Genomic DNA, 14,916 nt, shown 5'->3' with positions numbered 1-14,916 from the left:
AAGAGAAGAGAGAGTCCCACTTACTGTTACAATATCTCTATACATGTAATGTATTGAGATAAAAAACTGCCTGATTATTACTACTATAATTATTATTAATATTACTAAACTTACACTGTCCATGTTGACTGGGAGGCCATTCTCAGCAGCTTCAATCATTGGATCAAACCCCTGAAGAAATTAATAATTAGACAAATTTAAATTAAAGCAACAGACAACTTGTTGATTCCAAAAAGGAACTTAAAAATATTTACATTGTGTGAATTGAATTACACATGTTAGGCCTACTCTTTATAAAAAATAACTCAATTTAATTCAATCAAAGCGAAACTCAGCGAGAGAGAGAGAAAAATAATTAAAATATGAATTTGACAAATCTATAAGACCCCTGGTGATATTTTTTCTAGACTAACCTTGGCTATGATGATCAATCTCTTGGCTTCTTCCATATCTCCTTGCTTCTTGGCCTGGAGAGCAAGAAACCTCACTTTCTTCTGCTTTTCTTGGAGAAGCTTCAGCTGTCGTTCGTTCATTGATTCTTTGACTAACGAGTAAACACAGGATAGGAGACTTTAGATTAAGGTGAGGGCGTTGTGGGCAAGTGGTTAAGGCAGTGGACTTGTGATCCAAGGATTACAGGTTCAAGCCCTGGCCAGATCATTGCGTTGTGTCCTTGGGCAAGGCACTTTATCTCCATTGCCTCTCTTCACTGAGGTGACTTGTAAATATAGTTGCGTGCGCCGGTTTGTGGCTGCACCCTATGGGAAGTCCCCCAGGGGACACATGGCTGTGGTGCACTGTGGTGCACTGTGGTGCCCCAGGAGAGATTGTTTGAATTGTGCACACTTTGATGTGTAGGTGTGACAAGTTACCAATGACCAGGGTTAAGTACAGTGTGTAAGTTAAGTGGCGAGACTTTATTGTAAGTTGCGCTATATATAAGAACTGAGAATTATAATTATTATTATCATTTAGATTAAACGGGGAAAAAGAAAGCAAGATATTTAGAACACATCGTTCTCTCAAAGCTGTGATGTATTGCTTCTGCACTTTTTTACTGTCATTTAATCATAGGCTGCAGTGTGTGCTGATTGATTATCCAAGTATGGATGCAGTAAAACTGGTCATTTTTTTCATCTTCGTGGTGATTGTTTCAGTCGACATCTCATCAGCGGGTAGTATGTCACTTTAAAATATATTGTTTTAATTTTTCATAAAATGTGCAGAAAAAGTAGCCATATTCGTTATTCAATGTTTGCGTTCTTAAGCAAACAATATTGTATATGTGAATGTGCTGATCATAATGCGGGATCATGAATGAAGCTCGCTAACGTTTTCTAACATATGTCTTCCCAAACATTATTAAGGGAGGTGTTTCTATGTTATATATACGATAAGCTGATTCGAGGAGTAAAATAAGACATGGAAATTAATTCAGTTGTTGATTCATTTCATGAACCTAAGACACTTTAAAGACAAAGAAATAAAGATCAATACAAAAGATGATTCTCCCGTATTATTTGCTTCATATATAAACTTGATTAAATAAAAAACAGCTTTGTATTGACACTGACTATTTCAGTTATATCATCTTCTTATTTGTATTGTTTTTTTGTTTTTTTTCTATGAGTTATATCTCTTTATTATCAAAACATAGGCTAAAATTAACTTCACAAGCAAACATTTTAAAGTTAACAAAGATATCAAATAGATTTTCTTATATTTTCTACTACAGATTTATGTGACTTTGAAGCCCAATTTCCAAACACTTTGCCAGAAGGTATATTTTATCCTGTAATGTATTGCATTGGTGTTTTGTCCTTGCACTAATGCACTCAATTGTAATAATCTATTGAATCCTTATTAGTATTTGCAACTGCAAGGGACCAGCGATTAATGTTACAAAAGATTAAAATATGTTATAATCAATCTGTTGATTTGAAACCTAAGATTTTTTTTTAATCATACAGATGTCTGTTTTTCTGCTATTTCGAGTTCTCATTTTGACGAAATAATATATTAAATATTTAAAACTTGTGTTATTTATGTTTAATTTTGCTAAGTAGAATGTATTTGCTTTACCATTTGACGGTCGAGAGATAAATAAAATCCCCCAATCTACAGCATGTTATTAAAATACTCCAACCAGACATAATTTTGTTTCGCAAATGAAGAAAAACACTAATTTCGCTTCATCAATTCTAATTGAAAAATTGCTTAATAACCTGCTAAGTAGCTCAGGGTATTGACTGCCTAGATCTCAAAGTTAATTATCAATAAATGACTTCTATTTAAGTAACGTTGTTGTGATTATGTTATAGGTTTAAGGCGAGATGTGACAAAGTCACCTACTGAGGAAAGCGAAACGACCTCTGGCTTTACCATTACACCAGGTATTAATTATAAAGTACTCCAAATTTCAGCACACATAATTTTGTTTCGCAAATGAAGAAAAACACTAATCTCGCTTTATCAATTATAATTAAAACATTGCTTAATAACCTGCTAAGTAGCTTCGGGATATTGACTGCCTAGATCTCAAAGTTAATTATCAATAAATGACTTCTATTTAAGTAACGTTGTTGTGATTATGTTATAGGTTTAAGGAGAGATGAGACAACGTCACCTACTGAGGAAAGCGAAACGATCTCTGACCTTACGTCACCTACTGAGGAAAGCGATACGACCTCTGACCTTACCATTTCACCAGGTATTAATGATGTGTTTTTATTTCAACTGATATTACATCGATAAACAGCATACGCCTTACATTGTCACAGGATTACGTGATTTCATGATCAAACTGGTGATTTTACAATTCTTGTTTCTTTTAGACATCGATTCGTGCCCACCTAATCAAGTACTAAGTACCTGTAAATGTGAGGGTTCTTGTGCTAATCCGTCTTGCAGCAGGACATGTAATGATATTACAACATGTGTGTGTCCTACTGGTTACTTGATGCTAAATGATGATTGCGTTCCACTACAAGAGTGTGGATGTTATATGAGGCATGAACAAACAGGGAACGAAACAGTAGTACCGGTGAGAAAATGCTCATCTTTTTTATTTTGATCGTTTGTATCGTATAAAACAAATTGTTCCTGTTGACTACAACCTTAAGTCAATGGCAATCAAGGGTATATATATAGGTATGTATGTCTATTAGATCCTCCTGCACGCAGGAACTCGCGAAGATGCCATCATTGGCTTATCAAAGCCGCAAGCTGACCGAAATCAGTCTCATAGATTCATATTTAACGTCCATGATTACGATTGTCAATTGTCAACAACTCTGTAACTGGACGACATACATTAATCTGGGCGTGGCTCGAACCGGGGACCCAATGAGCTAACACTCCAAGTATAGGGTATAGGGTATAGTAGATAGTGTTTAACAAATTGACTACAGGAATCAGAACCATTGTTATACTTTTATTGATATTTTGTGAGAGCTGAACTGCACAAAACATAACATCGTACAGACTTCTGATTGGTCTAGTTATCTCGTAGTTTAGTCTATATTCATTCATTGTTTGTATTCTTTAAGCGTCCGAGAAAGATTGTATGATTTTGGTTTTATTTTTAACCTTTTATTTTTACTTCAAACGTGGATGCATCATTCAAATGAATAGTTTTTTACGATCATTATTACACTCTTACTGTTACTACTTGACCCTTATTTTACTATAAAGTAACTGTTAGCGCCTGTGTGTCACCAAAAAGTACAATATTTTTCTTAATTTTTCAGGAAGGAGAAATTTACACCTCTCCAAGGTGTGATAAAATATGTCTTTGCAAAAACGATTACCTCACGTGTAACGTCTCCGAAGGTTGTGATCCTAACGCAGATTGTGAATATAGAAACGGTATACCTCATTGTAAGGAAAACCAATATTCTGATTGTTCGCAAAAATTTACTGACGGTGAAAAAAACAGCGGTGTGTGCGAAGTAAATCCTCCTAATTGGTCTGGCCCCCCGTTTGAAGTTTACTGCGATATGTCCAACGGAGGAGGCTGGACAGTAAGTCGGACACACATATTTAGATTCATGTGACATTAGTAAATTGTCAGATCTAGGTATTTTTTTTTCCTCCTTAAAAAAAGGGAAAAAAAGGGGAAAAAATAGTACTATTTTTTTCCATTATTTTATTTGCATTCATCTCTTCTGCACAACAAATTTAGTTGAAAAGAAAGAAAGAGTTCGTTTCATGACACCAAAAAGGACATTAATAATGCAAAGAATCTTTAGCAGTTTAATTTCTTTGTGCTTTTTCTTATTGATAAGTATATACATTTCAACACCCAAGAAAAATGAAAGCTTATGCTTGAAAATATCATAACTTGGAACGCTTTTGTTAATTCTTCAAAAGTAAATATAATATTTGGCATAAAACATTGTCAGGCTATACCATTTCATTTTGTTTTCATAATCATTATCAAAACACACGTGTTTGTACTCAACTTTAACTTTTGAATTCAAGATTTCAAGATATATTTTGTTCCAAATATCTCCAACTGCGCTACAGCGCCAGTAAAGGTGGTCTAAAGTTTCAGTAGACTCGCCACAAAAACTGCAATGATGTAGCAATGATACGATGGATAAACTTGTACTGAAAGCTTCTTAATTTAGTATCTCTAATCTTGCTACAAGAAACAAAAATCCCACTCCAGTTTAAAGTGTCCAATTTTAAACAACAACGTGGTTGCTCAATACAACGGCTGTTAAATTTATTATAAGCATATTGACAAATCTTAGTAGTACCATATAATTGCGCTAACATAACCTGCTGACTACATGGTTGTTTCGGCAGCTGCAATGAATATCTGGATGGTACCCACGTACGTGGGATAGAATGTATAATCCCATTCAGCTTTGTAAAGGGGAAGCTTGAACAATTCAATTTAGCAATAAAAGCAGTATACGACAGAGGCCTGCCAGACATGTCATACAAATCCCGGACATAAAATGAATTAAAACACTTCCTGTACCACACTACTTCATTATTAATCTTGATCAAACTGTTGTTCCAGATAATCTGATCACCGTAATTCGCCACCGGGGTTTCAAAGGTGAGATCGCTCCAAGCACAACAGCAGTTGCGAAGAAACTCGTGTTTAACCTTCTTAAAAATATCATTTCCCTTGAAATTACAGCTATAATAATATTATATATTATTATATATAATATTATGTATAATATTATTATTGGAACGAGGATGGCCTTGTAACTGTCAAGAACGTTCTGTAAGGGCTCTCAATTTTAACGCTTATTCTCCACTGCTCCTGCATTGAGAAAGGGTTTTGTTACCACCAACCCGGAATATCAACTATATTTTAACTTTTTTCTTCGTGAATTCGTGCCGTTATGGTGAGAGATAGGCCCAAAGGGAGCAAAATAAGCCAAAGGTAACTACAACTAGGCCTGCAGTAAGCGACATGGCTATTAAAAAGCCTACCATGCTTAGTCAACGCAGTAGACAACGTGGATCGAGCTCTGAATCAGAGACGACGCCCAGCTGGTGGGGGGAATTTGGAAACATTTAAGTTGTCATTACGTAACGATTTCGTAAAAAGCATTGGTATGTTGGAAAGCAGCTTGGATAAAGCTATCGAATCCTTATCTGAACGAGTGGAGGAGTTAGAGAAAAGAGACGAAGATTATATTAATCGCCTTTCGGGAATTTCTAAAGCTTTAGAGAAGGCCAACGTCACCATCAAAGAAAATGCCGAATGTATCAACAAACTTGAGCGGCATTCTAGAAGAAACAACTTCAGAGTCGTGGAAATCAAAAGAATTGAAAACGAGAATTGTTCGACTATTTTACAAGAAAAGGTCCTTTCAAAGTTTCCAAATGGTCACGAGATACGTATTGAGAGATGCCATCGGGATAGACGAGGTGTCGGAGATAAACCGCCTCATATATTAGCGAGATGTCTGTCCTTTCAGGATAAGATTATTATTATGAAGTCGTGGAGAACTCACCTGAAGGATCAACACTTTTTATTGTAGGCGACCTTACGAGGCTGGATCTAGAGGAGAAAAAAGCCCGATCGGCTAAGGTGAAGGAACTGTTTTCAACTGGAACAAAACTACGATTCGTGGCGGGAAAGTGGCGGGAAGCTCGGGGGAAACCGTACCCTGTTTGAATAAAAAAAAAAACGTCGTGGAATCCACTAGTGAACTTTACAGATGTTCTGTAATTCATTAAAATAACATCTGGACCATATTTAACTGTATTTTTCTGACGAGTTTTCTAAATTGATCCTTTTTCCTTTATATGGAATGTTCGATTGTTAAGTCAAGGTTAGTCCTCATTCCTTCTTTCTCGAGTGCTCTCTTTTGTGTTGTCTTGTTGGTGTTGTTTGTTTTTATGTTGTTGTTGCTGTTTTTGTCTTTGATAGTTTGTCTGTGTGTTTTGCTCTAGTTTTTTATTGTATTTTGTGTTTTTTTTTTCTTTAGTCCTTAAAATGCATGACATCATCTCTGTTTGTACCTTTAATGCTCGTGGTTTAAATGACTCAAAAAATAGACGTAAGGTGTTTACTTGGCTACATAACCAAAAGTTCTCTATTTCTTTAATTCAAGAAACATATTGCATTGACGCTTCTACAAGTTTTTGGAGTAATGAATGGGGTGGAAAGGCTTTTTTTTCTTGTGGATCTGTAAGAAGCGCTGGGTGTGCTATACTGTTTAATCCTTCCCTTAGCCTAGCAGTTGTTAAGCATTTGTCAGATTTCAACGGCCGCTACATTATTATTGACATTGCTATTAATGACACAATTTATATTATTGTTAATGTTAATGCCCCCCAATAGGGACTATCCGTCTTTTTTTAGCAACATATATAGGTGCCTAGCGTCCAATTTTAATTGCATAAACATTATATGGGGTGGTGATTTTAACTTAGTTCTGGACCTTGATCTCGACAAGGCAGGGGGCACAAAAAGAACAAATTTTAGAGCGAGAGAGATACTCTTTGACTGCATACAGGGACTTCATTTAGTTGATGTATTTAGGGAGCGGAACCCAAAGAGGTACCTTTTCACATGGTTTACAAATATTATTAATGGCCTTAGTTGTAGGTTAGATTTTTTCTGGTGTCGGCCAACTTGCTAGCTTTTTGTAACTACTGTTATACTTTATCGACCATTCAGTCTGATCATAATGCGGTAACTTTTCAGATGCGTGCTTCGACTTTTAAGAGAGGCGGGGGGTTTTGGAAATTAAACACTTCCCTATTGAAAGAAGCAGAATTCGTAGAAGGAATTCGTAAGGTAGTTTCTGGTGCCTTGGCAGAATGGTATTTAGATGCAACTAATCCACACAATTTTTGGGAATATTTAAAATTCCTCATTCGTTCCTGGTCCACGAAATATTCTAAAGAAAAGTCTCGTCTTGTGAGGGAGTAGGAAAAAACGTTGCAAAAATGTATTGTTTCATTAGAAACTGAATACAATTTCAACCCCACTCCGTCCCCTAAACTACAATTTTCAAACGCTAAGCACAGTCTTGACGACATGTACGAGGGCAAAATTGATGGTATTATTATTCGCTCTAGAGCGAGATGGGTTGAACAAGGTGAACAGAATACACAATGCTTCCTAAATTTAGAGAAGCGAAACAGTGAGCGCAAGTCAATTAAAATTCTAGTTCATAACAATGGGACTGAGTTTACCGATCTCCACGCAATTCTAAACGTTGAGCGAATTTTTTACGAAAATTTATATGCTACTTGTAATGATGCTGGCTTGGAAAATATACTTTTTCTGAGTCCCTTCATATTACGGGTTTGAACGACGATTCAAGAAATAATTGTGAAGGTGCCTTAACTGAAGAGGAATGTTGGAATGCACTTAAGAGTGTGGCTTCTGGTAAGATACCTGGCAGCGATGGTTTGCCAGCTGAATTTTATAGATGCTTTTGGCCAGAAATTAAGTCTTTCGTTCTTATGTCGCTGAACTCGGGATATCTGATAGGTAAACTCTCTTCGGAGCAAGGCAGAGCTGTTATTACTTTACTTCCTAAAGATGGTAAAGACATTAAGAAAATTAGTAATTGGAGGCCAATCTCACTTTTAAATGTAGACTACAAAATTGCTGCTTCTTGTATTTCTGCAAGACTCAAAGAGGTCTTGCCGCATATTATCCATCATGATCAAACCGGTTTCCTTAAAAATCGATATATAGGAGAAAATATTCGACTGATCCTAGATGTTATACAGTATGCACAGGATAAAAATGTGCCAGGTTACATTCTCTTCGTTGACTTTGAAAAAGCCTTCGACAGTGTTAATTGGAATTGTTTGTACCATAAACTTCAACTTTTCAATTTTGGGGATAGCATTATTCGTTGGGTTAAGACCTTTTATTCAAACTGTACGGCTTGCGTTTTGAATAACGGGGTTTCCTCTGGCTTTTTTCCTGTTAAAAGGGGGATGCGCCAAGGTTGCCCCTTTAGCCCACACCTTTTTGTGTTGTGTGCAGAAATTTTGGCTTTGAAATTACGAGCTGACCGTATGTATGTCGGTTTTCCAGTAGGCAATGTTAACATTAAAGTGTATATATATATATATGCTGATGACACAACTATTTTTCTGGACAATAACGATCGTTCTTTACAGAGAGTTGTTGAGATACTAACAGAGTTTAAACAAGCTTCTGGTCTGAAGATCAACTTCGAAAAGTCTAACATTCTTCCTATCGGCGATAATAATGAGAATGTTAATGGTCAGAGTGCTTATAATATTCCCTTTACAGATGGTTCTATTAAAGGTTCTTGGTATTACACTTACGAATAATAGAAGTGACCTTTTTCCCTTAAATTATTTGCCAAAACTTTCACGTTTGAAAAGTGTCCTAAATATGTGGTCTCCTCGTGATCTGACTCCCTATGGTAAAATTGTTATCATAAAGAGTTTTGCTTTGTCACAACTTGTTTTCCTCTTCTCTGTTCTGCCTAATCCTTCAGAATCATTTTTTAAGGAACTAAATAGTTTACTGTTTAACTTTATTTGGAGAGGAAAGGGCGACAAAATAAAGAGGAAAATTTTAATGCAGCCACAGGAAGAAGGCGGCTTGAATATGATTAAATTTCATGAAAAGTATGAAAATCACTTGGATTAAAAGATATACAGATCATAATTTTTGGCCATTGGAAAGTCCTTTTCGACTATTTTTTGAAAAACGTTGGTAAGGATTTTCTTTTTAGCTGTAATTTCAAGGGAAATGATATTTTTAAGAAGGTTAAACACGAGTTTCTTCGCAACTGCTGTTGTGCTTGGAGCGATCTCACCTTTGAAACCCCCGGTGGCGAATTACGGTGATCAGATTATCTGGAACAACAGTTTGATCAAGATTAATAATGAAGTAGTTTGGTGCAGGAAGTGTTTTAATTCATTTTATGTCCGGGATTTGTATGACATATCTGGCAGGCCTCTGTCGTATACCGTTTTTATTGCTAAATTTAATTGTTCAAGCTTCCCCTTTACAAAGCTGAATGGGATTATACATTCTATCCCACGTACGTGGGTACCATCCAGATATTCATTGCAGCTGCCGAAGCAACCATGTAGTCAGCAGGTTATGTTAGCGCAACTATATGGTACTACTAAGATTTGTCAATATGCTTATAATAAATTTAACAGCCGTTGTATTGAGCAACCACGTGGTTGTTTAAAATGGGACAATGATTTTAGAGGCACCACTTTAACCTGAAGTGAGATTTTTGGTTCTTGTAGCAAGATTAGAGATGCTAAATTAAGAAGCTTTCAGTAGAAGTTTTTCCATCGTATCATTGCTACAAATAGTTTTTTTAGTAAAATTAACATCATTGACGCCCCAAGTTGCAGTTTTTGTGGCGAGTCTACTCTAACTTTAGACCACCTTTACTGGCGCTGTAGCGCAGTTGGAGATATTTGAAACAAAATGTATCTTGAAATCTTTAATTCAAAAGTTGTAGTGGAGTACGAACACGTGTGTTTTGGTTATGATTATGAAAACATTGAAAATGAAATGGTATAGCCTGACAATGTTTTATGCCAAATATTATATTTACCTTTGCAGAATTAACAAAAGCGTTCCAAGTTATGATATTTTCAAGCATAAGCTTTCATTTTTCTTGAGTGTGGAAATGTATATACTTATCAATAACAAACACCACAAAGAAATTAAACTGCTAAGAGATTCTTTGCATTATTGATAAAGGAAATGTCCTTTTTGGTGTCATGAAACGAACTTTTTCTTTCTTTTCAACTTAATGTGTTGTGCAGAAGATGTGAATGCAAATAAAAAATGGTAAACAAAATATTATTATTAGTAGTATTAGTATTATTATTATTATTACAATTATTATTATTATTATGATTAGTATTATAATTATTCTTATTATTATTATTATTAATATTATTATTATTGTTGTTGTTATTATTATTATTGTTATTGTTATTATTATTACTTTTATTATTATAATTATTATTTTTATTATTATTATTATTATTATTATTATTATTATTATCATCATTATTATTATTATTATTAATCATTATTATCATCATTTTTATTTTTAAAATGACGATATTTATATCCAAAGTGATGATCTGCACATTTCCAGGTAATCCAACGACGAATGGATGACACTCAAAGTTTTCATCTGGATTGGAGTGACTATAAAGCGGGCTTTGGTAACCTAAGTGAGAACTTCTGGCTTGGAAACGAGAAGATCTACAGCTTGACAAATCAAAGACAATACGAGCTGCGCATCGACTTGGGTAATGTTTACAACCAGAAATTCTACGCCGTATGCGATTCCTTTAGTATTTCCGACGAATCACAAGAATATACTCTACGGCTTGGATCATACTCTGGAGATGCAGGTATGTGTCAAAACAAGTTCTCCATTAGCTAACATGCTCCATGACAGATTTGGTAGTGAGCCTAACGGTTTGGTACTAACTTGACCGCTTTTTTGGGGGGCTATAAAGAAAAAACATACCTTAAAGGCTAATTAAAGTGCTTCGTATGTAATTTGAGGATCTTATGAAGCGTTGTGGGCGGACAAATGTTACTATATAATTCCTGAAGTCCTCCGCAAATAATCATACACGTCTATTATTATTGTACACTATTGCTCACCATTCCATTGAACAGTTCTTTCACGATCATAACTAATGTAGTTTTATAGATCTGAATGACATATGTGCAGTTTAATCCTTACTTTCACAACTTGCTTCTTAATCGAGTTGTTCTTCTATAGTGTTATCAACAACCTCTTTCTAACCTTCCATAGTAATAAAATAGAACACCCCCCACCCCAAACCCCTCTTATCATGCAATAATCTTGTACTGTATTAACACAATTTAAAACAAAGACGGTACGTTATTGTTCTTGCTTGCTTAATCAACATACCAGTATGAAACAAAAGTTACCATGGTAATTGGCTAGGTTTATTTACTTTCCACGACTTAATTATCTCGACCATTATATTTTCGATTTTTTTTTCATATCAACTTTGATTGTGCCTCTTTATCTTTGCCTATATTAATAACTGGTTTGAAATTTATCCTGGATTAACTGAACTGAAAGTTATGGTCATTTGGAGACCTCTAATATAACCAGCACAACTTCTTACATGTAGTCATCTATGTCATTCTAACCGCAATACCTTTATCATTTTCTCTCCTCGTGTTGTTGTCATAGGTGACGCATTATCCTTCCATAAAGACTACCCGTTCAGTACAAGAGACAATGACAACGATGCACTTGATTACCCAAGCTCGTATGAAAATATAGCTGCTCAAGAACAAGGGGGATGGTGGCACAGAAATTATCCATTAAGCGGTTACGTAAGCTCTCTTAACAGCGCCGAATGGTATCCCGAGTCTTTGTGGCATACTGAAGAAGTAGGCATGGCCCAAATCAATTATTCAGACATGAAAATCCGGGCAATCGCTTAATTAATCGAATAACAAAAGGTCATGGATAACATGGGTACATCAGAACCTTTTAGGTATTATATGTCCGCTAATCCTTACATTAATTAAAACTGTGGGGCTGGCTTTGTTAGTTTTGACCTCCATATATCATATTTGTGGTAGTTAAATTGTTTCTTTTAAGAAATAACAAGTGATCGTTTATAGCACTTTATGGTAATAATCTTTGATTTATTTATGCAGTTGAGAACACACTGGGATCAGTCGATTTCGCTGACATCTTTACTATTTTTTCGGTATTTCATGGTAGGCGTTTTTTTTTTACCTTATACTTCTTTATTTAGAATCAGTGTGCACAAAGTTTAACTAAATAATAATAACAACAAAGCACTAATTGATATGATTAAAATATAAACATTATTTCATTTGATCTTATTTTCACACTGTCGGATTAATAGTGTGTTGGTTTTATGTGTGTGTGTGGGGGGGGGGGGTGAGTGTTGTGTGCGTGTTTGGTTTGTTGGTATTGCTATTTTTCTTGCGTTTGATTGTCTTTTGTTTGTTCTTGTGTGTGAGTTTTTTTTTGGGGGGGGGTTTAAACAAGTATTATGATTTGATTGGTTTCTATACAGGCGCGTAGACAAGGGGGGTGGGCGAAGGGGATGACCGCCCCCTCCTTGATCATATTTTTTTAATTTATTTTTTATAATATCGCTAGTAATTTCAAAATAGGAATGCTTAGATGCAACTTACAAGGCCTGGGATGATCCATTTCCAGCCAACTGAGAGGCAATTTTGGCCAAAATTGTCTTGTACGCTTCGCGACAAAATATGGTGGCGCTATGCTTACATATTTTGCATACGGGCTTCGCCCCTCCCTTGGCAAATTTCTCGCTACGAGCCTATTTCTATTTGCGTCATTAATAATATCTAAAGTGTATGATTGTATTACATATATAAATTAATCATAATAAAGCATATACTTAAGCACCAACGTATTATGATACATGTTTTGAACACACACACGCGCTCGCACACAAAATCATTTTAACTGCTAATAATAAGTGATGTTTTAACCGTTTTGTTTAGTGAAGCTACTTTTCTTAAATCATGTTATTGTTATTAATTGTTAGGTTTGTTTACTTTAGTTTTCTTTAATTGCTTAAAGTCATGATAGCGTTTACCTAACCTCATCGTTATTGCTACAATTCTTTTTAGACTAAAGTAAACGATTAGATGGGTACTAGCTCTGCTCGTAGAAAATACATGACATTAAAGACTTGCCAGTCTCATTCAATCGATGAACTTTGCAACTCTTAACTTAACATCTGCTTATCATTTATGTTATTTCTGGACATGTTCACATGTATTTCGGTATAAGTGGAGAAGAAGAAATACTCAATTCAGAATCAATTTTCACATTTTGTTAATAATTCCTTTGTATCATTCAGATGACATACCTATGTTGTTATCAGAACTTTAAATATAATCGATGTACCACATACATGTTAAATAATCGTGAATAAATGAGACGGGAAAAATATAATAATAATCAAGAATGTTACATGTGTCACATATATCATGAGAATGTGTAAGCAAGTAATAACAGCTCTTTTTCTGTGTGCAACATATATATGATCATGTATTAAAGAAACAGCTTAATCCTTTTGTATTCATCCCCTCGACGGGATTTTGTTTGTTAATTTTAATTTTTCAATGAGATCAAAAATAATAAGTACTTGTTTTAAGCACAAAAAAAAAACAAGAGGAGGAACAAATATAAAAAAAAAAAGTTAGATGGGTAGTAATATTGTTTCTATAGCTTTTCTGGTTTCCGATATTTATCTTCAAAATATGCTAATAAATCTGGAAATCTATAAGTTTAAGTTGATGGCGACGTCGTGCTTCTAAGTGCAGACCTATGTGTTACTGCTAATCTATTTTGATATCTTCTATTTATTGCTTTATCAGTTACGAATGATTTGTAATGTACTTGTTTAATATACAGAATCCACATTTTGTAAGTGTCATTATATATGCTTAAATATAAACATTATAACAACAACAATAAAACATATTTATTGGTTTTCATGCAATTAAAATATGAATTCATAACAAAGAAAAACGAAATTGGAAAAGGAAAAAGAAATATGAAGCATAGGTAATACTTATGCAGGTAATATATATGTTTGCGAAATACTCGACATTGCCACTTCGCGTTTGAAGTTTCCTGTTTTTGGTCCTTAAGGGAGCTGATGGTTGACCATAAGCTACCAGTATGAATAGGCTACTCGAGGAAAAGGGTCGTTTACAGTACTCAATATTCATTTTTTCCCCTTTTCTGAGTGAAGTGAATTATGAACTTGCGGGGAAAAAATCTGCTTGCTACGCTGGCTAATTTGTCACTGAAATATATGTCATTGTATTTTACAAACTCAAACTGTATATGAATCTTTTTTATCGATGTTGAGGCCATTTTGGCGCAACGGACAAAAACTATTATCGACATGGGGAGGAAATCGGCGTCTGCGGAACCTTAAACCTGTCGCACATTCTACGCCTCGCAACCGTGTACTAGCGTGTTAGCTTACTAGCGTACTACCGTACCGTAAGAGAACGGAATAGAAACAAGTAACCTCGTACAAAGAAAAAACTGTATCTGAACAAGATAGAAGAATATGTTGCCTATCAGTGCTTTCAACCAGGCTACATTTCCCTTAGATTACAGTACTGTAATCACTGTGTAATCACAGCACTGTAATCTTTGAGTGAAACCTCTGTGTGATGACAGTACTGTAAGCTCTGTGTGATGACAGTACTGTAAGCTCTGTGTGATTACAGTACTGTAAGCTCTGTGTGATTACAGTACTACAAGCTCTGTTTTATTACAGTATTGTAAGCTCTGTGTGATAAGGGTGCTGTAAGCTCTGTGTGATTATACAATCTGTAAGCTCTTTGTGATTGCAGTAATGCAATCTCTGTGTTAT

General features: G+C 35.1%; 3 protein-coding genes across 4 annotated transcripts in view; 2 read left to right on the top strand and 1 right to left on the bottom strand.

The window, feature by feature from the left end:
- The window catches only part of LOC139974378 (coiled-coil and C2 domain-containing protein 1-like), a 106,640-nt gene that overhangs the window by 30,363 nt on the left and 61,361 nt on the right, over positions 1–14,916 (bottom strand). For both annotated transcript variants that reach the window (XM_071981490.1, XM_071981493.1), the window contains exons 12-13: positions 414–544; positions 115–171 (exon numbers count right to left, since the gene is read on the bottom strand). In XM_071981490.1, the coding sequence (XP_071837591.1) occupies positions 115–171; positions 414–544 (188 nt within the window). The remainder of the gene's footprint in view (positions 1–114; positions 172–413; positions 545–14,916) is intronic.
- The window catches only part of LOC139974379 (uncharacterized), a 31,044-nt gene continuing 17,206 nt past the window's right edge, over positions 1,079–14,916 (top strand). The window contains exons 1-3 of the mRNA XM_071981494.1: positions 1,079–1,178; positions 1,736–1,780; positions 2,322–2,393. Of these exons, the coding sequence (XP_071837595.1) occupies positions 1,106–1,178; positions 1,736–1,780; positions 2,322–2,393 (190 nt within the window). The 5' untranslated portion in view covers positions 1,079–1,105. The remainder of the gene's footprint in view (positions 1,179–1,735; positions 1,781–2,321; positions 2,394–14,916) is intronic.
- LOC139974381 (fibrinogen-like protein A) lies at positions 5,064–14,448 on the top strand. The gene is made up of 3 exons (XM_071981498.1): positions 5,064–5,071; positions 10,611–10,872; positions 11,697–14,448. Exons 2-3 carry the CDS (start codon positions 10,626–10,628, stop codon positions 11,951–11,953), a joined length of 504 nt encoding a protein of 167 aa, XP_071837599.1. The 5' UTR covers positions 5,064–5,071; positions 10,611–10,625; the 3' UTR covers positions 11,954–14,448.

The sequence above is a fragment of the Apostichopus japonicus genome, chromosome 9 (assembly GCF_037975245.1).
Source record: "Apostichopus japonicus isolate 1M-3 chromosome 9, ASM3797524v1, whole genome shotgun sequence".
NCBI lineage: Eukaryota > Metazoa > Echinodermata > Holothuroidea > Aspidochirotida > Stichopodidae > Apostichopus > Apostichopus japonicus.
The sequence above is the reverse complement of the archived record's forward strand: the minus strand, read 5'-3'. Positions and strand labels throughout refer to the sequence as shown.